The following is a 27,822-nucleotide window of genomic DNA, read 5'->3' as shown; positions in this document are numbered from 1 at the left end:
CCGCCTAACCCCCTAAAAGTCTGTCTGTCTGTCTTTCTTTCTTTTCTTTTTCTTTTTTTTTTTCTTGCCAGTGAGGTGTACCTCTGGTTTCTGGTGAGACTGGGGTTTGAACTTGAATCTCAGCTGCCTCCAGGTTGAAGGCACTTGTGCAGAGCCACTACACGAGGTCAACACTGTGGTTTTATTTTTTTCGTGATAAGTTTACAGAGACAGAGAGAAACTGAGAGGGAAGAAGGAGTGTTGTAATTAAAATAAAAGGGCTAGCCTGTCGTGGCTGGGAGCGGACTTAAACAACCAAGGCTTTATTAGGGTGGTACAGTAGTATGAGACGTATATTTTAGGCATGACTAAATAAGGAGTTATTGGCAAGGGTAAGAATAAGCTAGGCCCATAAGTCCATGAATCCTGGTTAATTGCACATGTTACAATGCTCAAGAACCCAGGTTCAAGCCTCTAGTCACATCCTGCAAGGGGAAAGATTCAAAAGTGGTGAAGCAGGGCTGCAGGTGACTCTTTGACAATCCTTCTCTATCACCCTCTTCCCTCTCAATTTCTGACTGTCTCTGTCCAATAAATAAAGATAAAATATTAAAAATGTATTTCACTAATGTATTGGGTATTTTTCATATATAATCTTACTCAATTGTGAGGCCACCACTGGTATGGAAATGTTATCTATTCTTTAGCCAAAGACAATCAGCAAATGGCAAGTCCATTTTGAATTTATCAGTGCTAGCTTCAGAGACTGTGCCCTCAAATACCACAGTGTGCACAAGAGTTCTGGAACTCTTCCATTGTATAGGACATCTGGTGTTATTGAAAACTAAAGGTCACAGTTGTTGAAAGCCTTTGGAATTTCTAGATATGTGGTAAATGTCCCCTTTCAGTATCATCATAGAATCTCTATGACTGTAGCTGCCTCATTGGGAGATAGACAAAAGTCCAAATTTGAGAGTTGATAATAATGTAAGAGCCCAGACCACCAGGAAAAGTGCACAGGTTACCATGTGCAAGACCTTGAGTTTGAGCTGTGCATCAACATGTGGAAGCACCTGCACGGAGGACTGAGTGCTGAAGCATTCTTCTCCTTCTCCTTTTCCTCCTTCTTCCCCTCCCCTCCCCTCCCCTCCCCCTTCTTCTTCTCTTTCTCCTCCTCCTCCTCCTCCCCCCTCCCCCTCCTCCTCCTCCTCCTCCTTCTCCTTCTCCTTCTCCTTCTCCTTCTCCTTCTCCTTCTCCTTCTTCTTCTTCTTCTTCTTCTTCTTCTTCTTCTTCTTCTTCTTCTCTCTCTCTCTCTCTCTCTCTCTCTCTCTCTCTCTCTCTCTCTCTCCCTTTAGCTAGAGGAAAGAAAAAACAAAAAATGACTGACCAAAATGGTAGAGACATGCAGGTGCTAAACCTAGAAATAACTCTAGTGAAAGAAAAAAAAACGATGTCAAGTGATACCCTCTGATCACCTTTGACACCCAGCTACCTCCTCTACCCTCTGACACTTCCACATGACCCAGGCCTGTCTGATAGTTTTCCTTCCCTCTGTGCCTTCTGCTTTGGGAAATAGGTACCATAGCACTTAATATTGTCTCCAGGTTTTAAAAATAAAACTATTAAGACTTCTAATATATGGAGTCCAGCTGAAGAGAAAAAGGCCCCTGAATTTTACGTGGTTTTCAAAAGCTCATTTTTGGGGGTTAGACAATGGCACACACCCTGTTAAATCCACATAGTACAAAGCACAAGGACTTACACAATGATATGGGTTTGAGCCCAGGGAGGATGTTTCACAAGCAGTGAAGTTTGTAGCTGTTTATTTTCTTACTCTAATCTCCCCTTCCTCTCTCAAATTTTCTCTCTCCTATCCAATAAAAAGGGGGGGGGGATGGTGGCCACCAGGAGCAGTAGATTTGTAGTGCCAGCACTGAGCCCCAGTGATAACCCTGGAGTGGGAAAAAATCATTTTGGTGTTGCTTTTCCAACTCAGTCGGACCTTTGTTCATGCTGGTCCATGGAAGGCAGGGGAGAGCCAAGCAGTAGAGCCAAGGTTTAGATGGATTGTGATTTTGTTTGCAGTGGTCTTGAATGGTGTCTGTTCATTCTTCAAAATGTCCAAATGGGAGAAAGAAATAGTAAGCAGGACAGGCAGGTGAGAGGCAAGGGAGAGAATAAGCAGAAACCCTGTATGCACCTTTCATTATCATTGTAAGGAGCTTTTGGACACACTTGCTGGCAAGAATCAGGCAAGCTGTCATGTCAATACTAGGGGTTTCTTTTTGTGTATTTTCCATACTTTATTCTAAGGAACAAATTACAAAGACTGAGTGGGTCCTCACGTGTTTCTCCTGGGAAGACCATGTGCTCCTATGCACAGCCTGGGCTTCAAGTCTCCCTTCGATTTCAACAAGAGGTACAAAACCAAGCTAGTTTAGGCATTCTCTGTAAACAGAGACAAAGGGGGTCGGGCAGACTGTATTCAAAAAAAGGAAACATGGTTGTCTTCCTCAGTGGTCAGGGACGGGGACAGGAAGATGTCTTCTCTGGACAGAGACACACTGCAGAGTAAAGCTGGAGCTTGAGTGATTCCAGGACTCATAGGATGTAGGTTTTTTTTTTTTCAATTTTTATTTATAAAATGGAAATACTGACAAAACCCATAGGATAAGAGGGGTACAACTCCACACGTACCACCACCAGAACTCCCATCCCCTCCCCTGACAGCTTTCCTATTCTTTATCCCTCTGGGAGTATAGACCAAGGGTCATTATGGGATGCAGAAGGTGGAAGGTCTGGCTTCTGTAATGGCTTCGTCACTGAACATGGGCATTGACAGATCAATCCATACTCCCAGCTTGTCTCTTTTCATAGTGAGGTGCGGCTCTGTGGAAGTGGGCTCCAGGACACATTGGTGGGGTCATCAGCCCAGGGAACTCTGGTTGGCATCATTGTAGCATCTGGAACCTGTTGTCTGAAAGAAGAGTTAACTTATAAAACAAAACAAATTGCTGACTAATCATGAACCTAAATGTTAGAATATTGAAGATGGAGATTTGAGGGTCTTCATTTTGTAGATAGTTAGTAAGCTTCTTTTAGTTATATTCCAAAGTACCCATACTATACAAGTTTTTTTTCCTGAGCCTGACATCTGATATACAGTTGGATCCAATTTATTTTGGGGGGACAGGATGTTATGACTGGAAAAAGGACAAGTAAGTTGGATTAGGGAAGAGAGTAGCTCCCAAATATGAGAAAGGTGTATAAATATTGTTTTTATATAAATGTATTTATATAAATATGTTTTGGTCAGGCATTATTTATCCTTCCCTATACCTTTTTTATTGATTTAATTACAAATGATGAGTCCACTGGTTCAGAGAGGTGTAATTCCATACAATTCCCACCACCAGATTTCCATATCCCATCCCTTCCACTGGAAGCTTTCCTATTCTTTATCCTTTATCCCTCTGGGACACAGGATCATTATGGGGTGCAGAGGTGGAAGTTCTGGCTTCTGTAATTGCTTCTCTGCTGAACATGGGTGTTGGCAGGTTGATCCATACTGCCAGCCTGTTTCTTTCTTTCATTAGTGGGGCAGGGATCTGGAGAGGTGGGGTTCCAGGGTATATTGGTGACATCATCTGCCCAGTGAAGTTATATTGGTGTCATGGTAGCATCTGCAGCTTGGTGGCTGAGAAGCAGTAAGATATAAAGCAGAGCAAATTGTTTGATAATCAGGAACCTAAAGGTAAGAACAGAGCAGATGAGATTTGGATTCTTCATTTTGGGTAAGTTAGGAAGTCTACTTAAGGTATATTCGAAGGGCCCATGACTTTACTAATTCTTCCTTGAGCCCAAGAGCTAACATTCAGGTGGGCTGAAGATACTGTCTAGGGAGGTGGTGTCACTGTTGGGAATGAGACTAGAAAGCTGGGTCAGAGAAGAGAGTAGCCCCCAAATATGAGAAAAGTATATAGATACCACTAACTATAAACCTCATTGATCTGATCTGGGGCCCATAATCAACACAGGACCCTGTGTAACCTCTACATCCCAGTAGATCTGAGCTCGTATTCCATGGTCATAGCTAAGAACATTTTCGGCTATATTCATTACAGGACCAGTTTTCCTTGAGTGGCAGAGTGTGTTGACCCAGTCTCCCTTCGGGGAGTGGGGCAGTCTCTACCATTGTTGTTCCACATTAAGGACAAAGTCCTGGAAAGGCCCACAAGCAGGTCTACAGTGCTGTTCCTGATGGGAATACTTCACCATACTTTTATGTTAAAAATTAGTTGTCAATTACATTTATGAGTTTATTCCTGCTACACCAGTGGTAAACTGACACCATTAGAAACAGTGTTCCTTTAGAGGCCAAGGTTGACAGTTTCCCCTATGAATGAAGCCATGGGTAAGCTCCGTTGAGGGCTACTCATTAACTGCCTGTCCACTTTGGCATTTGATTGTATGAGGATAATTATTAAAGAACTTCAGATCCATAGAAAGATGTTTGGTTTTTCCCAGGACACTAAGAACTGTATGTGGTTTGGGAAGCCCAGGGGAATCCTCTTAGGTTTGGTTTTAGAGATGATACTGGCTCTTTGCCTTGAATCCCTCTAGTTCCTGAGCCACTAAGTTTTTAACTGCTAGTTATGAAATGTCTGCAGCAGGCAATGCAGATGAGGAAGATTTGAAACAGCAAGTGACAGGGGATCCTGGGGAGAAGAAGAGAGACTTTAGAAGTACTTCAGAGCCTGATTGGTCAAGGCTTAGAACCAGATGATTTGTGTGATATGCAGCAAAAAGAAAAATCCAGAGGCTTATACTACTGGGAAGATAATAAGATTATTAGAGGAGAGAACAAAATTGATCTTTGACATGTTTAGCTTTTGTATAGTCAACATACTTTGCTCAGACATTCAAGACATACGTGTAAAACTCATAATTAATTAAAATATGCTTCACTGTAGCATCATATTGATCATCATTATGTGTAATGGCTAATGACAAATAACATGGGCAGACCCCATCCTAGACACCAGGTCCTGTTAGAATGGAAAATTATTGGTTATCCACTGTTCAATCACTCGCACCTAAGCAATACCCAATTTTCAGGACATACTTGCTGAGTTATTCTCTAAATTTGTCAATTAAAGCTAAACAGTCAGTGATAATTTGAAATACCATTTTTATATTCATTAACTTTTTTCTCTTTTTTCACTTTTCTTTTTGTGCTTACTTCAGCCTTCTGACTTTAACTCTGTTCCCTAGCATCCCCTTGATGATGGCCTCTGATAAATACATACATGCAGTGAGACAGTGGCATTGGAAAGCTGATAATATCTTCAATTTTAGATGCTGACCAAGGCTTCTCTGCTCTTAATCCTAAGATTAACTTTCCTGTTTATTTTGACCATTCATTATTTTTCTACTACTGTTAATGAACAATAATCACCTTTAAAGCAAATTTATATACTGGGTTCTTTACACAAAGTCATTTGTAATTTTTCCTAGAGGAGCAAACACTTAAGGGATTATTGGCCTTTTCGAGTCAAAGACTTGGTAACACGTGCTGTGTCAGCCACCTGTTATCCCAAGTCAAGGACTTCTTATTACACTCTACTGAATGCCATATATCAGAGAGTGTTGTTTCAGGAGGGTGTTCAGCTGCTGAGATCTTGAAAAGATTTCGCAAGTACATATGTAAGCTTTTATAAATATTATACATGTAGTAAATACATTTGTATTATAAAAAGTAACAAAAACTTAAAATTTAAAGCCCCCACTTTATCTCCTTAAGTTAATTACTTTCTCCTCCAAATCATCTTATGTTTATTCTTTAAAATGTTTTACAATGAAGTATGACACAAACATATACATTTATAAAGATTTCTCAGATGTAAATGATATTGTACAATACATATTTTTAAATAATTTGTGAAAAAATTCAAAACAGTGCATCTTGGAAAATTCAGCACGTTATTACACATGTATCTAAGTCTGTTTTTCATTTTATTAGTGATTAAATGGCATTTTACAAAATTATAGGGTTACATGTTATAAGCCACTCCACTGTCCACCAAAGTTCTGTTCCATCTGCCTTACCTGCTTCTTTCTCTCTTTCATTCTCTCTCTTTCCTTTTTTCCTTTGTTCCTTCATTCATTCTTTCCTCCCTTCTTCTTTGTTTCTTCCTATATTTCATAACATTATTTGTTAGTGATTATTAATGTTTTACATGATTATAAGTTTATGCAGGAATAGTTTCACACCACACCCACTACCAACCCTGTTCCCCTTACCTTCCCCCACATCCAGTTGCTACCATAGTTACCACAATTTTACCATCCTTTTTTTCCAAGTTAATGAATTCTATATATTTCACTTAAGTGAAGCACCATGTGCTGTGATATGGGTATGCCTTAGGTTATTTTTTTTCATTGTTGTGGTTATTGTTATTATTATTATTGATGCTGTTGTTGTTGGATAGGACAGAGAGGAATTGAGAGAGGATAAGAAGACAGAGAGGGGGAGAGAAAGATAGATACCTGAAGGCCTGCTTCACTGCTTGAGAAGTGACCCCACTGCAGGTGGGGAGCCGGGGGCTCGAACTGGGATCCTTATGCCGGTCCTTGTGCTTCACACCATGTGTGCTTAACCAGCTGTGCTATTGCCCAATGCCTTTGGTTATTTATATATCCCTTGATTTATGGATGTCGAGCTTATTTCCTGGTTTTATTTCGATGAATAATGCTACAATAAACATTTTCACAAACAAATGAATATGTCTCTGGGAAATACTTTGGATTATTCAGTCTCTGTTGTAAGGTATGCACATTTAAAAACCTGGCAAGTAGTTCACATTTCTTCTTCCAAAAGTCTATACTAATTTACCTTCTCACTACTAGGCTATAATGTTGATTCTTAGCCCACTCACTTGTCTGAGCTACCTATTACCTTTTTTTTTTTTTATAGTCATTGCAAATTTTGTGGATGAGAAAAAGAGATCTCCTTTTTTTTTAAGTGCATCAGTAATTCCCTATGAGTTAGCACTAATATGTTGAAGGAAACTTTGTTTGCCATTTTCCCCCTTAACTGAGTGTCACTGTGCTCTCCTGTTTCAGATGCTCACTACCTCACCTGCAGAATCCAGGAATGTGCCGAGACAACACGAACTGGACCTTTTGTCCGCTCCATTGATATCAGTTCCCTAGTTGTCCAGGATGAGTATATCTTCATTCAGGTGAGTACAGAACGTTGAGTTCCCAGGTAGAGAGAGGACAAACAGGTAAAGCTAGCTGCTCACTGCAAAAGCAAGGATGGATTTCCTATGGTTGTGAAGATTTAGAGCTGGGGTACCACCCCTTCTTTTTTGGGTACCTGGTCTTCTGGAGAAGATCCAGTATTTTGGATGGGATATAGAGCTCTAGGTTGATGTTGCTAGCAGAAGTTATTAGAAGTCTACTGCATATTTTATCTGGATCACTGTCTTATTATACTAATAAGATCTAGAAATGACTATGACTTAGGCTGAAGTCAAAAGGTTTGACTTTCAATTGTTTATCCAAGTTACATTCTGTTTATGTCCAAAAGGATTTCCCCAAGAAATTAAACAACTCTAGTAATTTATCTTTTTAATAAAATGAGAACCTACCCAATCTTCCTTCCCTTTCAGTGCTTATCATCTCCTCAAATGTTCAGTTCCAAACACCTTTCAATTCAAGAACACTGGCTCTTAAGGAAAATAGGGGTGGCACTTAAAATAATTTTAGGCAGACAATGGAAACCATCTTTTAAGTTCTGTCTTACTGGAAGAAGGTGCAAAAATGAGGAATTTTGAATTTTGAATGTCCTTGAGTTTGCTCAGACCTAAAGAGCTGAATGACTTTTCCTGCCTCACTCTTGGCCTTTTGGTTCAGATCAGTGCTGCCCCACCTATAAGTCCTTATGTGAACATCTAGGCTGAGCATTATGTTCTTTCCTCAGAATGTCGCTCTTCTTGCATGTAAGCTCTTAGGGGTTGTTACTTAAATATTTATAGATGTATCTTATTTCCAAATTGAATTTTATAGTCTCTGAAGTTAGGAACAGTATTTTTAAATACATGTTTTACCCTTATCCTTGGCATGAGAGGTACTGCATGACACATATGGAATTGGCATGGAGGCAGCTACTCCTTTTCAAGTATTAGTTGTGTGGATTTTTCAGGCTTAGCACTGGAAATGTAACCAGCCACTTAAAAATAACTTGAAAGGTGGGGGCTGAGGTAATTGTGGCTGAAAATGTTCCTGTTCTTAATTTTATTACAAGTCAGAATCTCAGTTTTTTTTTTTTTCCAAAAAATATCAGTAATGAACTAGAGAGAGGTGTTAAATGGTTATGCAAAGGGCTTTCATATCTGAGTCTTCAAGATCCCACATTCAGTCCCTGGCACAACCATAAGACAGAACTGAGCAGTATTCTACTTTAAAAAATGTGTGCGGGTGGGAGAGATGAGGAAGGTAAGAATATTACCTGGTAGAACATACAGGTCTCCATGCACAAGGACTCAGGTTCATGCCTTGGGCAACCCCTTACACTTGAGAGCTCCTGCAGGGGATAAGCTTCTTGAGTTATAGAGCAGTGGTACAATGATTCTCTCTCTTCCTATCGAAAAATAAAGTGGCTGCCAGGAATTATGGAGTCATGCAGACATTAAGCCTGTGCAGTAAGCCTGATAGGAAAAGGGGAAAGCAATTCATTGGGACTAGCGTTCCTTTACTCAAAGTCACAAGAGTTATTGAACACACAGTGTGAACTAGATAGCACCAGACAGACTCTACCCTTCTTGTCCCCTACATTCAGCTTCTTCCCCTGTGGCCTGCTTCTCTTTGCATTCAATATTCTGCCTAGGCTATCTGGGGATTTGAGTACTGTCTCCATGTTTGATGAACAGTGAACTCAATCTTATAATTTGGAATCATACATCAAAGACCTGTCTCAACAGCACAACTTACATGTTATCCAGGTAAAATAAAATTGGCATATTATACCCCTTGAACTTGATACATTGACAGCACTACTTCTCTACAAGGTCACTCATGCTAGTTACCTAGAATTAACTCTGTATTGTCAAATTAGTTCACTCTCCTCACTAATAGTACTCTTAATTCTTTCTCAAGTTTTTCCTTTTAGTCCTTTAATGTTTACTATGGTCTCAAATAAGGATATTTAAAAATACATATTTATCTCTATTTTATTTTTTAAGTTAGAAGCAGGGGAACAATTTATGAGTCTAGTAATCTGTTCTTTCCTGAATGCTAATGCCTATGTTAATGATGAGCATGGCATAATTGCTTCTGGGAAACATGGCTTAGAAATGTGTTTGTGGGCCAGAACACACATTATCATGCACAAGTACTGGGAAGCTTCTGGAGTGGGAGAGTAGGTATTTTCCCCAATTTTCCTTTTCTTCTTATTTATTTCTGTCTCTATCAGAAAAGAAATGGTGGAGTAATGCAGGCTCTGAGCCCCAGTGATAATCTTAGTGCCTAAAGAAAAGGAAACACATTTAAGTGCAAATATTTTTGTTTCATCTGTCCTTGTATTACAAAAAAGGTTTCAGTAAATTCATAGGCAAGTATCCAGATATTGAATCTGTTTTCAACTATATTTTTTAATTATACTGGAAACCAGCAGTACTTATTTTTCCTTGTTAATTAGGTTCAATTTTATTCTGTTTGAAAGAGATAATTGTTTTTATTGCTCAATAGGGTTTTTAGAATGCCCTCCAAAATCTTACAGCCTCTGTTCTAAGTGCTAGGCTCAATTAAGACCTTTAGTTTAACCATATCCCTGGTCTCTTGATATTTGTATTCTAATTGAAGACAGGAAAAGTGTAACTAGAATGTAAGCATCTAGTATACATAGATTTAAAATACTGTAAAGGGGGGTGGGGGTATAGCATAATGGTTATGCAAAGAGACTTTCATGCCTAAGGGTGTCTAGTCCCAGGTTCAACTACCCACACTGCCATAAGCCAGAGCTGAGCAGTGCTCTGGTAAAAAAAAAAAAAAAAAAATATATATATATATATATATATATATATATATATATATATATATATATATATATATATACTATAAAGGATAAAAGATAGTTTGGAGACACAATGGCCAGCATTTTACCCCAAGGGTGACTTCCTTTTCTTAACTGGCCTTGAGGTTAATCTCTTTTGATTCATCTGTAAAAATTATCATTGCACTCACTTCCTGAGTTGCTGGGAAAACTGTGTTTGCTAATTATATCTGCAAAGCGCCCAGACAATGTTACATAAACACCGTTCTCTTTCTGCTTGTCCTTTCCTACCATCTGTTTACCGATCTACAAGACATAACAGATGAAGACAGAGCAGTGGAGAAAACAGAGTCGGTGAATGTGGAGCACCTGTAGGCTGTGTTGCACAGTGAGGGAGAAATAGGAGGGTGGTTTTCAGTGATGACCAGGGAGAGGTTGAAGTCAGTGCACGGAACATCAAGGACAGTGTTATCCACGGAGGTATGTGGTGGGCAGGTAGAGGTGGGAGGTGAGGACTGACAATGTGAATAGAAAGGCTGTTAGCATGTTTATGATAATTGTAAACCATGACCTTGTTATCACCAAAAGAGTTAATGGAGATAGAGAAACAAAATCATGATTGAGTTATAGGCCTTTTTTTAATGTATAGTATTCAGAGAGATGAGAAGGGGGCAGCAATGGAATCCTAGAAATCAAGTATGGAGGTAATGGCATATTTCAGGAAGTCACAGAGTGCTAGATCCAACAAGGTTCTGAAGACTTTTTATAAAAGATTCATTTTTTAAATTCCACCTATGGAGTCTGGGTGGTGGTGCACCCGGTAGAGCACACACATCACACTGCTGGGGGTTTAAGCTCCCAGTCTCCTGCAAGGGGAGGCTCCACAAGTGGTAAAGCAGCTCTCTCTCTCTCTCTCTCTCTCTCTCTCTCTCTCCCTACTCTTCTTTCAATTTCTCTCTGTCCAATCAAGAGGAAAGGCAGAAGAAAAGGAAGGAAGGGAGGGAGGGATAAAGGGAAGGGAGAGGGAGGGACCCCAACAATTTTGATCCCTGCTTCCAGAGGAGAAAAAATGTTAGGAGAAGATGACTAGAGGGCTGAGAAACCCAATTCCATCAGGACCCAGAGAGAGAAGAGAAAGAATGGAAAGACATTTATTTGGAAGTATGTGTGCTAAATCATATGCACCACCACATGGCCCCTGGAAAGGCATTTGGAAGTAGTAATAGGTATAGTTGTGACTTAAAATGGAAGAGAATGCAGAGCCATAAAAAATGGGAAAATAGGGAGTCGGGCTGTAGCACAACGGGTTAAGCGCAGGTGGCGCAAAGCACAAGGACCGACAGAAGGATCCCGGTTCGAACCCCAGCTCCCCACCTGCAGGGGAGTTGCTTCACAGGCGGTGAAGCAGGTCTGCAGGTGTCTATCTTTCTCTCCTCCTCTCTGTCTTCCCCTCCTCTCTCCATTTCTCTCTGTCCTATCCAACAACGACAACAACAATAATAACTACAACAATAAAACAACAAGGGCAACAAAAGGGAATAAATAAATAAAATAAATATTTTTTAAAAATTTTAAAAAAAGAAGAAAAAGAGAAAAAAGAAAAATAAAAAAATGGGAAAATATATAGAGAGATAGATAGATAGTTATAGAAATAATAGTCAACCCATATATGTGACCTTGAGAGAGTCACTGCAGTTTCCAGTGGGGAAACTGAACTCTGGTGGTGGGAATAATGGGGAATTGTACCCCCGTTGTTCTGTAAATAACTAAGAAAAAGTACAAAAATAAAAATCCCTCCTTTCAAACTCTCCTTTGTTTTCAGGGATCTTCCATATAACTCAAAATTGTCTGTTCATGGGTTTTTCTCATAGTGTAAAAAGCCCAGATGGCTCTTTATCTAGTCATGCTCTCCTGCTTCTCAAATAAGTTTTAGAAATACTCCTATTACCAATTCTCCAGACAATCCCCTTGGTTCTAAACAACAAACTGTATTGTTTGCACTTTCAGAAACATCTTCATTGGAGAACTACATTGTTCTAACTTGGTCTATAATTTGTAGCTTGTCAGTGTTCTCACCCTGGTGGTTGTCTGCCCTTCACTTTATTTGGCTTCCCTCCCACACAGATTGGTTTTCACACTTAAATTTGCATTAGGCATGGAGTTTGCATTTTTCTTTCTTTTTTCCTTGTTGCTTCTCGGGTGATTTATGAGGGGATAAGGGCTAAGCTTTATTAATACTTGATATTTTAAATCATTTATAACCCCTGTACCATGTACACTCTGAAATGTTGCAATAGCTTGTTAACGGATTTCTACTCTAGTCCATTCACATTACTACATGGAAAGTAATCTATCTAAAAATAAAAACCAACAGTACAGCCTTAGTCGTTGCATATTACCCAGTGAAGTATGCTTGTTACCATGTGTAAGGACTAGAAAGGAATGAATGGTATCTTTTAAACACCATAATATCAGTTAAATACAATGGCGGACACAGATGCCTGCATATTCTCTCTCTGTCTCTTGTCTCTTTTCTCTGCCTACACATACAGAGAGAGAGAGTGAGAGTGAGAGAGAGAGACAGAGAGAGAGAGAGAGAGAGAGAAAGAGAGAGCGACTTTCAAGTTTAGTTGTAGTGTCATGAAGACAGTGTTCTTGTGTATGTGTGTGTGTGTGTGTGTGTGTGTGTTTACATGATGAGATATAGGAACTATTTCCTATAGGCAGTTTTCCCTGATATCTTTAGTTGTAACTGGACTGAGATCCTTTGTGCTGTTTATCCATGTGTGTTTTATCTCTCCAACTAAATCTGTAAACTGTGAAAGGAACAGGACTCTGTCTTATTCATCATTGTTTCTCTTGAACAAAGATAATGATGGGTGCTCAACCAATATTTGTTAACTGAACAGAACGGAGAAGATAAGGCACACTCCTCATTCTTAAGGAGCATGGTAGTTAGTTATCTTTTTTCAAGCAAGGGAATCCTGTTTCTCTTACGAACAATATAAAACAACTTAAGATAATTGGCAATTGCTCACTGCATACGAAATGGCCATATGCAGAATGTCTGCATTTTTTATAAATCTGCTATCCAGGAATTGCCCATTATGTTATTCAGTGTCCTTTTTATATTCATTCATTTAAATATATTAAAATACATTCAGCCCAGTGAGGAACACAGACAACTAAGCCATTTTAATGTAGCCTGATGAGAGTTGTAATACTGGAAAGCACATGTTGTACCTATAGCAAGGAGCAGAAAGAGCTCTCCACTCTGCAGTGGAAGGAGGGTCAGGATGAGCTTCTATAGGCGGTCACTAAGCACCAGTTAGGGAGTGGAAGAGTGTTCTGGACAGAAGGTAAGGCATGTGTAATGTGAGGGAAGTAAGAGAACACAGTCCCTGAAGCTCTCTGAGGACGGTTGTAGTGATGAATGGAGTAAAATGACAAGGAAAAATTAGTAAATTACAGAGGTGAACTTTTCCTATTTCATTTCATTAAACTGTGGTAATTTTGTGCTTCCCTCTTTATAGTCACAAGAAAACAGAGAACTAACTTTTGTATCTGTCTTGGCCGCTTGCCTGTATTAGGTTCCATAGTATTTCTTCTCACTTCTCTACTATCAGTAATTTTTAAAAGAATTAAAGGACTCAGGTAAAGGAGGTAAAGGGATAAGATAGAGAGGCACTGAGAAGGGGTTTGGCATATGATGGTGGGAAAGGAACTAGGATGGGTATAAGAGTGTTTGTTAGGCTTGTGTCATGGTGAGAGGAGAAGTTAAATACATCTGTCAGACCTGTACTGTAATCTATTAACTCTTACTAAATAAAGTGGAAAAAAAGAATTCTTGATTGCTTTCATTTTTTTTTTTTTGTTTGTTATCTGGGTTATCACTGCAACTCAACGCCTGCATGATAACTCCACTGTTTCAGTCATCTTCTAATTTTTCTCTTTTTATATTTTTTGATAAAGGGATGATAGGGGAATCAGGCTGTAGTGCAGCAGGTTAAGTGCACATGGCACAAAGCACAAGGACCAGCATAAGGATCCTGGTTAGAGCCCCTGGCTCCCCAACTGCAGGGGAGTCACTTCACAGGTGATGAAACAGGTCTACAGGTATCTATCTTTCTCTCCTCCTCTGTCTTCCCTTCCTCTCTCCATTTCTCTCTGTCCTACCCAACAATGATGACATCAATAACAACAACAATAATAGCTACAACAATAAAAAATGGATGATAGAGAGCGGGATAGATACCTGTGCACTGTTCCATCTTCCTATTATTTAAAAATTTGTTTTCTTAATATTGTATTCATTCATTCACTCATTCATTCATTTATGCAGAGACAGAAATAAGTAGGGTAGGGAAAGATAGGAAGGGAGAGAGAGGGGACCAGGCAGTGGCCACATGGTTAAGCACATACATCATAGTGCAAAAGGACCTGGGTTCAAGCCCTTGGTCCCCACATGCAGAGGGGAAAGCTTTACAAGTGAAGCAAGTGTTGCAGGTGTCTCTCTATTTATTTCCCTCTCTACTTCCCCCTCCCTTCCTAATTTATCTCTGTCTCTATACAGTAATAAGTAAATGATAAATAAATAAAATTTAAAAAGGAGAGGGCGGGAGAAATAGACATTCTTACAGCACTGCTTCCCTTCTCATAAAGCTGTCCCTGCCCCATAGTTGGGGAATAGGGGCTTGTACACTGGCTTTTTCCATGGCAATTTGTATGCTTTATCAGTTGTGCCACCACAGTTGCTTTTCTTTAAACATTTTACTGCATTTAAAAATATTGGAATACATCTCAAATTATTCATGCATGAAATTAGTCTGGGATTTTAGTATTTTCAGTGGATATGCATTTTGAAAATGGCAAAGGGGATCAGGAAAGACTTTATGAAGAAAGTACCTTTTGTACTGCAGTTGAAAGGCATTAGCAACAATTCCTCATTCTGCTCCTGGAAAGAAAGTTGTTTCAGAAGACTTCTGTCTAGACACAAAACCCTTACATCAACAGTAGCTTCTCTAAAGTTTGAACCTAGAAGTTTGTATTTGGGTAGTAGAACAGGGCATCATGCAAGAAAGATCTATTCTATCTGTCCTGTCAAAGAATGGGGTTGGAAGAATAAGCTTCGGTGCTTTGAAGAAGATTTTGCCCATATTGTCCCCCATTTTTCAAGGGAGTCATTTGTTTTTTTTATTGTTGAGTTTATTGTGAGTTCATTGTGTACGTAGGTTATTGGTCCTCGTGTGATATATAAAGATTTGTATGTGGTATCTCTCCTCTGCCTGTCACTCAACCTCTATCTAAAGGAATGGAAAAAATGGTCACTAGGAGAAGTGGATATATGGAAACACTGAGCCCCAGTAATAGCCCTGGTGGAAAAAAAAAGTCAATAAATAAATAGCCATCTTCAAGGTTTTGCTTCAGGAAACCTGTCATCTGTTTCATGCTGTTGGGGAATCTGAGCTGGAGATGTACAGAAGGCTGTGAAATGTGTTAATCTGTCAATGCCTTTTCTGTTCAGGGTACCCAGGCCTGGGGTTTCCTAGTGAAATCAGAAGGAGTTAATCCTTTCCAGAGAGCCCTTGATTTAATGCGAAAGTGTTTGCCTGAAATGCTTCTGTTCCACATGGATAAAAGAGAAATCGGCTTTCCTCCATAGGATCAAGGGAGACAGAAGTTGGTTTCTCTGTTCTGAGCCAAGAAGGTTGGCAATCATGCCTTTTCTCTTGATGAGTTTTTTTTTTTAGAGTGAATAAAGAATGCAATAATGTGAAATTATTTTCATAATATGATTCATACCTTGGCTATAAAAAATATAACAAAGAATTAAGAGTCCTAGTAAGTCATCATAAGAGATTTGTGTGTGACCTTTCATATGATATGAATTCACTCACTCATTTAATAAAGTGTCAGTAAGCATTAAGGTGTATGTGGGGGTGGTGGAGGAAGAGGAGATTGGGGTATTACCACATCTATAGTACAAGAAAAGTAGTAAATACATAATTAAGATATAAAGTCATCTGGAAGTGTGGGGAATGCAGAACATTTAGTGAAGGGAAGACCATCCCAATTCTGCAAATTCCTTCTCTGGATCCACAACTACACCCATAACAAAATGTAAATCCATCTGCCATTTAATGCCGCTTTCATCTTCTGGTAAGCCTATGTAAATGTAGTGAGAAAAGAAGCCTCTACAGCAAAGAAATTTAAGTGTGAAGTATTGACATTTGTTTTTTGTTTGTTTTTGTCTGTTTGGTTTGGTTTTTCCAGAGCCCTGCTCAACTCTGGTATATAATGGTATTGGGTATTGAAGCAAGGACCTTTGGTGCTTCAAGCATGAAAGTCTATTTGTATAACCATTATGCTCTCTTCCAAGCCCTGGAGTATTTGAATTTGTAAGATTGTTTCTAGAATAATCCCATTGCTACACTGAAGACAGGTGGTAAATTGGATACAACTTGATGTTAGTTTTAGTTTGAAGATTTGTTTATTTTGTAATGGTGGTGGAGAACCAGATTATTACTCTGGTGTATGCCATGCTAAGAACTGAACTCTAAACCTCATACTTGACCCACTGCACAAGCTGCTATTAGGGCCTTTTAGAGTTCTAGTTGTAAACAGAGAAGAACAGTTCTGTTGTAATGTGTTGCTGGATAGTCTAGAAGTCTTAGCAATTAGCAAGTGCTAGTAGCCAGTTGATAGATACATGTTGATTCTCTGGAAGCATATCTGGTGCAATAGGACATGGGGAAAAAGAAATGGAAGTTGTATTTTCTCACAGACAGTTCATGATTCAAGTTGTTAGTGGTCTAATATGGAGAAAAGAACCCTGAATTGAAAGATCTACATGGCAGTCAGGGATCCATCACATGCCAGTCAGGGAACACTGCACAAGACATTTGGAGCACTGATTTCCTAATCTTTACAGAATAGAATCATGCTACTTACCCTGCCTAAATTGGAAAGTTGTTGTGAGGATCAAGAGAGATAATAATGGCTTTTACATGCTTTGAAAACTACAGAAATCTTTAAAATTGAAGAATTAAGGCACTAATCCACAAGGAAAAAAGCAACTGTTCTCTGTTATATATGCAGATACTCTGTTAAGTGTTTTTTATAAGCCTGCTGCTTATAAAAAAACTTTTCTTTAATAGTTCTCCAAATTTACTTTTTTTAAAAAAGAGACTTTTTTATTTATCTATTTATTTATTTTTCTGTTTTGTTGCCCTTGTTGTTTGACATAGTTGTGGTTATTGATGTCATTGTCCTTAGGACAGAGAGAAATAGAGAGAGGAGGGGAAGACAGAGAGGGGGAGAGAAAGACAGACACCTGCAGACCTGCTTCACCATCTGTGAAGCGATTCCCCTGTAGGTGGGAAGCCAGGGACTCGAATTGGGATCCTTATGCCAGTCCTTGCACTTTGTGCCAAGTGTGCTTAACCAGCTCCCCAAATTAACTTTTATTTATCCATGGATTCAATTCATACATTGACAAATGTCCATTATAAAATCTTTCCCATACTTCCCTTGGTGCTGGTTACAAAGAAACCAACTTGACATATATGTGGACATTACTTTTCAAGACTTTTAAAAAAGTTATTTATAAAATGGGAACACTGACAAGATCATAAGATAAGAGGGGTACAATTCCACACAGTTTCCACCACCAGAACTCCATATCCCATTCCCACCCCTGATAGTTTTCCTATTCTGGTAGTATGGACCCAGGGTCATTATGGGATGCAGAAGGTGGAAGGTCTGGCTTCTGAACATAGGCATTGACAGGTTGATTCATACTCCCAGACTGTCTCTCTCTTTCCCTAGTGGGGCAGAGCTTTGGGGAGGTGGGACTCCAGGACACATTCATAGGTACATCTGCCCTGGGAAGTCTGGCATCTTGGTAGCATCTGAAACCTGGTGGCTGAAAAAAAGAGTTAACATATAAAGTCAAACACATTGTTGACTAATCATGAACCTAAAGGCTGGAATAGTGCAGATGAAGATTGGGGTCTCCGTTGTGGAAAAAGCTAGTAAGTCCATTTTAGGTATATCCCAATGGGCCCATGACCCAACCAGTTTTTACCTGCACCTGACATCTAATATGCAGGTGATCTAAGCTATTGTCTGGGGTAATGATATCATAGTTGGATAAAGGACTAGAAAGCTGGCTCAGGGAAGAGAGTAGCTCCCAAATATGGGAAAAGTATATAAATATTGTTAACTATAAACCCCACCGATCTGATCTGGGGCCTGTAGTCAGCACAGGAGCCTATGTAACCTCTGCATCCTTGTAGATCTGAGATCACATTCCACTGTCATGGCTAGGAACATTCCAGGATGTGCCAGTTTCAGGGCCCATCATCCTCAGGTTATAGGCAGATGCTATCCAACCTCCCTTTGGAAAATGGAACATTCCCTACCATTGTTGATCCACATGATGGCCTGGTCCATTAGTGGCCCACAGAGGGTGCCATTATGTTGTTCCTGATGAAAATGTCCGGTGACAGTGGCTAGAGGGACCTGTTAAAGGTCTAGGGCCATCATGTCTGTCTGGGAATCCCAGGACTCCCTGACTGCGGTCCCAGCTGATGGGGTGGCCTGGTAGTGACTGAAGAGTCTCTTGCCAGTCTCTTGTGCTTACTCAGCTTTTGTAGTCCTTACTTTGTCTGACAATGTTAGCTTTGGAGTGATTGAGGGACATGTAGTAGAAAGCAGGTGAGGAGGGTATCTAGGTCTAAATAGAAACTATTTCATGGGAGTCAGACGGTAGCACAGCAGGTTAAGCACAGGTGGTGCAAAGCACAAGGAATGGCTTAAGGGTCCCAGTTCGAGCTCCTGGCTCCCCACTGGCAAGGGAGTTGCTTCATAAGTGAAGCTGGTCTGCAGGTGTCTGTCTTTCTCTCCCCCTCTTGTCTCCATTTCTCACTGTCCTATCCAACAATGAAGACAACAATAATAACTACAATATAAAACAACAAGGGCAACAAAAGGGAATAAATAAATATTTAAAAAATAAAAATAAAAAATAAACTATTTCATTAGGTACATTGTGGTGTCTTTTTAGGCCTTTCTGCTTTCTTGCTACATTTATTAACTCACTGCAAACTACTGTGTTCTTTTGCTTTAAGGTATATGTTTTCCTCCAACTTCTGAATATATGTACATATGCCCCTTTTCATGGACCAAGGTCTATATCTAGTGTTTTTTTTTTAATTTGTATTTATAAAAAAGAAACACTGACAAAAGCCATAGGATAAGATGGGTACAACTCCACACATCCCACCACAACAACTCTGTATCCCATCCCCTCCCCTGACTGCTTCCCTATACTTCATCCTTCTGTGAGTATGGATCCAGGGTCATTATTGGATCCAGGGTCATTATTGGGTGCAGAAGGTGGAAGGTCTGGCTTCTTTAATTGCTTCTCCTGTTAGCATGGGTATTGACAGGTCGATCCACACTTCCAGCTTGTCTCTCTGATTCCTTATTGGGGAGGGGTTCTAGGGAAGAGGGGCTCCAGGACACCTTAGTCGGGTCATAAGCATCATGAACATGAAACCTGGTGGCTGAAAAAAGACTTAACATATAGAGCCAAAAAAATTGTTGACTAATCATGATCATAAAGGCTGGAAAAGTACATATGAAGAAGAGTTGGAGGGTCTCCATTTTGTAGATAATTAGTAGTCCTATTTTAGTTATATTCCAAAGAGCCCATGACTATATTAGCTTTTTTTTTTTTAACCTGAGCTTGATATCTGATATGTAGGTGGATCTAAGTTATTATCTGGGGAGATGATGTCATGGCTGGAAAAATGACCAGAAATCTTGATCAGGGAAGACAGTAGCTCCAAAATATGGGCAAGGTGTATAAATATTGTTGACTGTAAACCCCATTAATTTGATCTGATTTGGGACCCATATTCAGCTTAGGAGCCGATGTGACCTCTGCATCCCTATAGATCGAGCTCATATTCTGTGGTCATGAGTAGGAACGTTCCAAGCTGCCCCAATATCACGACCCATCTTCCTCAGGTGTAGCACAGAGTATGTTGTCCAGCCTCCCTTCAGAGGATGGAACATTCTCTACCATTGTTGATCCACATTGAGGGCAGGGCCCTATGGGGGCATAATGAAATAGTGTCTACTTAGACTTAGATACCCTCCTCACCTACTTCCTATTATAATTTCCTCACTCACTCCAAAGCTAACATTAACAAAGTAAGGACTACAAAAGCTGAAGAAGGGCAAGAGACTGGCATACTTTAACAATGACTCTTTAGTCACTATCAGGCCACCCTATCAGTTGGGGCCCTAGTGGGGGAGTCCTGAGAATCCCAAACAGTCATGACAGGAGTAGACCTCAAATAGATCCCTCTCTCCATTGTTATTGGTCATCTCTACCAGGGACAACACAATATACCCCTATATCTAGTCTTTAAGGTTTATTAAGAAGTGTACCACCCAAAATGGAATTAAGAAGTCTTATGAGGTAGTAACGGTCTCACCAGAGTAATGAAATTTGTAGGCTCACATTCCATGTCTGATGTCTCTGCATGTAGTCTAAGTGAAACATGCCGAGGTGGTACTGGTTGCATTGAATAGGTTGGGATCAGCAGGTGCGCTATCAGTTGGTATGAATTGGGAGAAGCATACAGGAAAGAGAGCCTTGCCCTAGAGGTTACAGGACTGAGAGAAATATGGGCTTTATAGAGAAAAGGGGATGTTTCCTATTGTCTTAGGGTTTAAGAAGGCAATAGATAGTTATAGCTATAACCAAGTAATTTGGCAATTGGGTTAACTTTGAAAACCCATTGTTAAGATTTGCTGTCACATACAAGACTCTATCCTCTCTATGATTTATGTCCTTTTATGGTATTTACTTATAGCTGTATCTTATAAAGGAATATCATCAGTTGCTTTTGTTCTCCCTGGTCTAAGCTTTTAGGAGATTTAATATTTCTAAGAACAATTCATTATTAGAAATATATTAACATTTTGAGCCCACTCTTAAAATTCAATATGATTACTAATTTGAAGTCTTAAGTGCTTGGATTGAAGGAACATATACTCAGAGCTATGATATATACAACAAAGCGTTTTAGACATTTGATCCATTTTTCCTCTCTTTTATAAATTGATAGTAATTTGTAAGACAGTAAGTTAATAGAAGTGTATATCAACACCATTCTCACCACTAAAAGTCTGTCCTACCCACCCCCAATGAAACTGAACATCTACCCTCCCCCTCCTCTAGGTCACCTCTAACCTGGGCTTTGATTCTCAGGTTAAGATCCTTCTTTATGCGTCAGCATGGCAGGTAGTAGGTCTGCATGATGTGGCTACTCTACTCTTAATAAATTGTTCTATTTCTCAAAGAAAAGGAAAATCCCTGAGGTAAAAATTAGTGGAAAGTAACTAATCAAAGGGAAACTACTTTGCAATATTTTAAATGATGTTAATTTAGTCTTAATGGAGATATTTTTAATGTTAAATAAATAACAATTTCTTCATTGGGACACATTTACAATACAGGAGTTTAGTTGAAAAATTGAAAGAGTTACAGAGACTATCTTCAAAAGAAATCCAATAAAGACATCTTGAGGTGAATATTCTTTTTTTAACTTTAAAAATTATTTATAAAATGGGAATATTGACAAGACTATAGGATAAACAGGATATATTTCCACACAATTCCTACCACCAGAACTCTGTATCCTATCCCCTTCCCTGAAAATTTTCCTATTATTTATTTATTTATAAAAAGGAAACACTGACAAAAATCATAGGATAAGAGGGGCACAGCTCCACACAATTCCCACCACTAGAACTCCGTATCCTATCCCCTCCCCTGATAGCTTTCCTATTCTTTATCCCTCTAGGAGTATGGTCCCAACGTCACTGTGGGATACAGAAGGTCAAGATCTGACTTCTGTAATTGCTTCTCCGCTGAACATGGGCATTTAGAGGTCGATTCATACTCCCAGCCTGTCTCTCTCTTTCACTAGTGGGGAAGGGCTCTGGGGAAGCAGAGCTCCAGGACACATTGGTGGGGTTCTCTGTCCAGGGAAGTCTGGTTGGCATCATGCTAGCATCTGGAACCTGGTGTCTGAAAAGAGAGTTAACATATAAAGCCAAACAAATTATTGATTAATCATGAACCTAAAGGCTGGAATAGTGCAGATGAAGAGTTGGGGGGAGGTGTCTCCATTTTGTAGATAGCTAGTAGGCATATTTTAGTTATATTCCAAAGGGCTTTTGGCTATACTAGTTTTTTTTCCCCCTGGGCCTGAAATCTGATATGCAGGTGGATCCAAGTTATTGTCTAGGGAGATGATGTCATGGCTGGAAAAAAGACCAGAAAGCTGGATCAGGGAAGAAAGTAGCTCCCAAATATTGGCAGGGTGTATAAATATTTTTGACTGTAAACCCCACAGATTTGATCTGATCTGGGACCCATATTCAGTTTAGGAGCCTATGTGACCTTTGCATCCCTATAGAGCAAGCTTGCATTCTGTGATCATGAGTAGGAACATTCTAAGCAGTATCAGGATCCATCTTCCTCAGGTGTTTCATAGAGTATGTTGTCCTGTCTTCCTTCGGTGGATGGAACATTTTTATGGTTGTTGATCCAAGTTGAGGGCAATGTCGTATGGAGGCCCACAAAGGAGTCTATTGTGTTGTTCCTGATAGGAATGACCAGTAACAATGGAGAGAGGGATTTATTCAAGGTCTATGCCCATCATGTCTGTTTGGGAATCTCAGGACTCCCTGAATAGATCCCCAGCTGATGAGGGTGGCCTGATAGTGACTAAATAGTCATCCTTGAAGTATGCCAGTCTCTTGCCCTTATTCAGCTTTTACAGTCCTTGCTTTGATAAGGTTAGCTTTGGAGTGAATGAGGGAAGTGAAATAAAATAGAGAAGGAGGGGAGAGGCAGAATGGGAGGATGGATCGACATTTCAACACCCATGTTCAGCGGGGAAGCAATTACAGAAGCCAGACCTTTTACCTTCTGCAACCCACAATGACCCTGGGTCCATACTCCCAGAGGGATAAAGAATGGGAAAGCTATTGGGGAGGGGATGGGATATGGAGATCAGGTGGTGGGAATTGTGTGGAGTTGTACCCCTCCTATCCTACGGTTTTGTTAATGTCTTCTTTCTTAAATAAATAATTTAAAAATAGATGAGGAGGGTATCTAGTCTGAGTAGACACTATTTAATTATCAACTTTATACTGATTCACTACCGACTATTGTGTATTTTTGCTTTCAAGTATAAATTTGCCCTAATTTATGGATACATGGGAACATATGCTCTATCTCATGGGACCTGGTTTATATCTAGGTTTTGGGACTTTGTTAGGAAGTGAACCACCTGGAATGGAATTAGAGAATCCTATGAAAGGAAAGGTGTCACCTAAATAATAAGGCTGAAGGGTTGACATTCCACGACTGATGTCTCTGAACAGAGTCTGAAGTGAAGCATGCTGAGGTGGTACTCATCGCTTTGATTAGGTTGGGATGAGCAGATGCAATATCATTTAATATGGATTGAGGGAAGCATGCAGAAAACTGAGCCTCACCCCAGAGGTTCCAGGACTGGGAGAAATACATGCTTTATAGAGGAAGTGGGAGGTTCCTGCTATCTTAGGTTTAAGAAGGCAATAGATAGTTATTGCTATAATCACATTATTTGGCAATTGGTTAACTCTGAAATATCCCTTTGTTAAGATTTGTTGTATGATAGCCAACAGAGGTGAATATTCTTAAAGCTCTTTCAGAATCTTAATTATTTTTTAGCAGGCAGGAAAAAACGGAAGTTCTTTAAATAGACTGTATCTGTGCTGTGCCTTTCATACAGGTGATGATTGTGGTGGCTAGATGTAAAAGTTGTTCTTCAAGTATGAAATCTGTTTATGAATAAACAGAAACTGGTGATCTGGTTGTGAAGCAATGCCCTTTGGTTGGCCTCTCAACTGTGTGCACTTCCTTTGCTCCATCTCACAGCCTCCCACTCATTTGTTCAGCAGCCAGCCTGTGCCAAAGTGACCTTCTGTCCCCTTTCCCAGCTATACTTTTAATCTCTTGTTTTTTGTTCAAGGGATAACTTTTCCCAAGTGAGATACTTAGGCTTGTCCCTTATAGCCATGCAGGTACACTTGCAAAAGATGAAGGTGGCAGGACTTTCTGGGATAATTTAACAAGCAGGAAAGGAGCAAGAGAGCTAGAAAAACAGCTGACTTAGTATGCTTCTTTGGCATGTGTGCAGCCCATGCTCAAGCCCAGTTTCTACCACATTACAGGAAGCTTAAGTGCTGGGGTCTCTCCCATTAGTCTCACTTCCTCTGTTTCTCTAAAAAAAAAAAAAAAAAAAAAAAAAAAAACAGAATCAAGAGTGTCAGATAAATAATTCTCCCTTCCAGTGTAAAGAGGATGTTTATAAATTCATTCTCATTTATATAGATGCCTGCCTTAGTGAATTGGGGCCCCAACTGCTCAGAGTGGTAGCAGTTCCATAAGGTCCCCTAAGAGCACACACTTTTCCATATGGGAGGGTTCAAATTCAAGCCCTCAGGCACCAAGTAGGAGCACCGTGCTGTAGGACATCTTCATCAGCAATGAAGCAGTGCTGTAGGATCTCTCCTGTTTGTCTCCTCCATCCCCATTATCTCTTTCTTTACCCCTTCTCTCTCTCACTCTATAAAAAAAAAATAGCAAATAAAGTCCACTCTGATTGTTGGAATAGTGCACACATGAAGCCCCCAGGAAACTCTCTGACTGATATATATATATGGGGGGGGGGGGCAGACAACAGACATCAGACAGATTGAATATAAGGTTCTAAGACTCTATTTTTGGGATGGAATTCAAGTGAAAACAGCCTTGGATGATTCAAATTTGTTGAATTCCTACTTTGTATCCAGTATTGGGTATGGATAGAACTCTGCAAGAAAAATAGAATCACCCTCATCCTCACAGAAGATCACTCATCCCCAGCTTCTAATACTATCTAAGTAGTCAGGGACCTGACTGTATTGATTGTCTTTGTTTTCTCTTTCTCTTTAGTTTAGACTTTCTCCTGGTACTTGAATATTTTAAAGCATCTACTATCTTTAAGGTAAAGCAGCAAACCTCCCTTTGAAACCTCACTTTTCCTGTGCAACTGTTTCATTCACAAGCTGACTTGTCAAAAGCTGTCAGTATTCATTAGCCCATTTTCTCATTTCCTTTTCTCTTTAACCCACTTGAGACTGACTTCTGCCTCTGTGACTCCATTGAAATTGCTTTTGCCAAGTTCATCAAAGGTATCTTTGAATTATATCTAGACTATACCTTTCAATAATTAACTTAGCTGACCTTCCTGTAGCTTTGGATTCTCTTGACTGCCCTTTCTTGATTCATTCTCTCCCCTTTGATTCTTTGATAATGGATAGTTCAGGCTCTCTGACCTCTCCAGCACCTTCTCCTTACTCTCCTCTACCAACACCTACTCTGCTTTGCACTCTTTTCAAAGTGTGTGTGTGTGTGTGTGTGTGTGTGTGTTTTCTTGTGTGTGTGTGTGTCTGTCTGTCTGTCTGTTTTTTCAGAGCACGTCTTTGCTTCCTTTTCCTTTGTCACTTTCTATTCTTTCTCTAATTAAACTCATTTAGTCATTCCTAGACCACCTTGTCAGTTACCACCTAGCTGTTGGTAATTCTCATGTCTTCTGCTGAGACAGGAAGGCTCCAAGGAGAGGCCCTTTATTTACAGGCTGCTCATCAATCTTTTAGGCACAGTGATCACTTCACTCCATTCAAAACCTTGCCGTGAATGTCTCTAATAAGTTATTAAAGACTTGAATCTTCTCAAGAAGTCTGCTGAAGCTCCGTGAAAGTTTAACACTTGTTGCTTACGACACAAAAATAGCAAGGAATGTTTCTCTTAATCTTAGAGAACTTTTCTGTAATTTTCTGTGCATTATAAATGTTTGCTGTCCTAATAGTACATTGGTAAGATATTCCTGGCTCAGAGGTGTCAAATTGTTTTCATTTTCTTAACCCACTGCGTTACAGCCCAGCCCCCCCTTGTTTTCATTTTCTGTATCACCTCTGAGTCATTGATAATAGCTGCATAGAAGGCTTATTGTGGTTCAGTAAGAAAGGCTGCTGTTGTTAATTAGTAGTGTCTCCATGGGCATGAGAAGGAGGAATGGAGACAGTTATGCTGTGCATTTTGCGAGAAAGGTGGCACTCAAAGTGTTTAATTATCAAGGAGCCTTTGAGTTCAGGAAGGAGATATGTTATCCAGGGGACCACAATCATCTCCATATCCAACTCGAAGACATAAGTGAGATCAGCGTATCACTCTGCCTTTTCCACTGCAGTTGCCCATTGGACAAAGTGGAGATTAAACAATCATACCTCTTGTTGTCAAAACTCTGCATATTACTTTTGACTTCCCACTCCCAAATGGCTGTATGTTAGGTGTTCTGGGAGAGTGTATTCAGGACTCACTGCAGATACAAGTATTCTTAAGTCTTTTTTAGCCAGTCCTGTTTTCCCCCATCTCCCATCCAGGGTTATCCCTGGGTCTTTGTGCTACTATTTCCAATAGCTATTTTTTCCTTTCTATTTTTTATATTTATTTATTTGATTATTTATTTATTTCCTTGGTGATTTAATAATTATTAACAAGATTGTAGGATAAGAGGGGTACAATTCCATACAATTCCCACCACCAGAGTTTCATATCCCATCCCCTCTTCGGAAGCTTCCATATTTTATATCTCTCTGGGAGTATGGACCAAAGATCTTTATGGGGTGCGTTAATTGATTCTCCTCTAGACATGGGCATTGACAAGTCTATGTTTTTGTCTTTCCTTTGTGGGGTAAATCTCTGGGGAGATGAGGTTTCAAGGCACACTGAGGAGGTCATCTGCCTGGGAAAGTCAGGATGGTGTCATGGTAGCTTCTGTAACTTGGTGACTGAAAAGTGGTAAGATATAAAGCAAGACCAAAAGGTATGAACCTAAAGGTATGAATAGAGCAGAGGGAACTAAGGATCTTTGTATGGGAAGAAGCTAGGAAGTCTATTTTAGATATATTACAAGGGGCCCATGACTTCAGTAGTTTTTGCCTGGGCCTGACAGCTAACATGAAGGTAGACTAAGAGTATTTTCTAGGAAGATGGCATCAGAGTTGAGAATAGGACTAGAGAGCTGGATCAGTGTAGAGAGTAGCTCTCCATGTTTCACTTTGGACAGTCAAGAGACACCAGACTTGGGATGCCAACCCTCCAGATCCAATACTCTGGTGAGACCTTTCCTAGCTCATGGAACTCCTTAGTTCCATTTCAGGTGACAAACTTCCTAACAAAGTTACAGAACCTGAATAGAGACCAGGACCCAAGGGACAGGTTGCATGTTCACAGGCATTGAAAAGTTATTGGAAACTATATACCTTAAAGTAAAATGGTGGTTCTTCCTCCTTCTCCTCCTTTTCCTTTTCCTCCTGCTCTTCCACCTCCTCTTCCTTCTCCTCTTCCTTCTCCTTTTCCTTCTCCTCCTTCTCCTCCTATTCCTCTTCTTCCTCCTCCTTCTTCTCCATCTCCTCCTCTATCTCTTCCTCCTCCTTTTCCTCCTCCTCTTCCTCTTCTTCCTACTTCTCTACCTCCTCTTCCTCCCTACTCTCCAAAGGGAGGCTGGGTCAACGTCATCTGCAACTTGAGGAAGACTGGTCCAGAAATGAGTACAGCTTAAAATGTTCCTAGCTGCGACCATGGTCTGTGAGCTCAGATGGACAGG

At 39.9% G+C, this 27,822-nt stretch overlaps 1 protein-coding gene across 1 annotated transcript in view; it reads left to right on the top strand.

Moving 5' to 3' along the window:
* Positions 1-27,822, top strand: part of SORCS3 (sortilin related VPS10 domain containing receptor 3) — a 795,336-nt gene that overhangs the window by 581,367 nt on the left and 186,147 nt on the right. The window contains exon 7 of the mRNA XM_007530390.3: positions 7,105-7,223. Coding sequence (XP_007530452.2) covers positions 7,105-7,223 — 119 coding nt within the window. The remainder of the gene's footprint in view (positions 1-7,104; positions 7,224-27,822) is intronic.

The sequence above is a fragment of the Erinaceus europaeus genome, chromosome 14 (assembly GCF_950295315.1).
Source record: "Erinaceus europaeus chromosome 14, mEriEur2.1, whole genome shotgun sequence".
Taxonomy (NCBI): domain Eukaryota; kingdom Metazoa; phylum Chordata; class Mammalia; order Eulipotyphla; family Erinaceidae; genus Erinaceus; species Erinaceus europaeus.
Note: the sequence above shows the minus strand (reverse complement) of the source record. Positions and strands in the feature narration are given on the sequence as shown.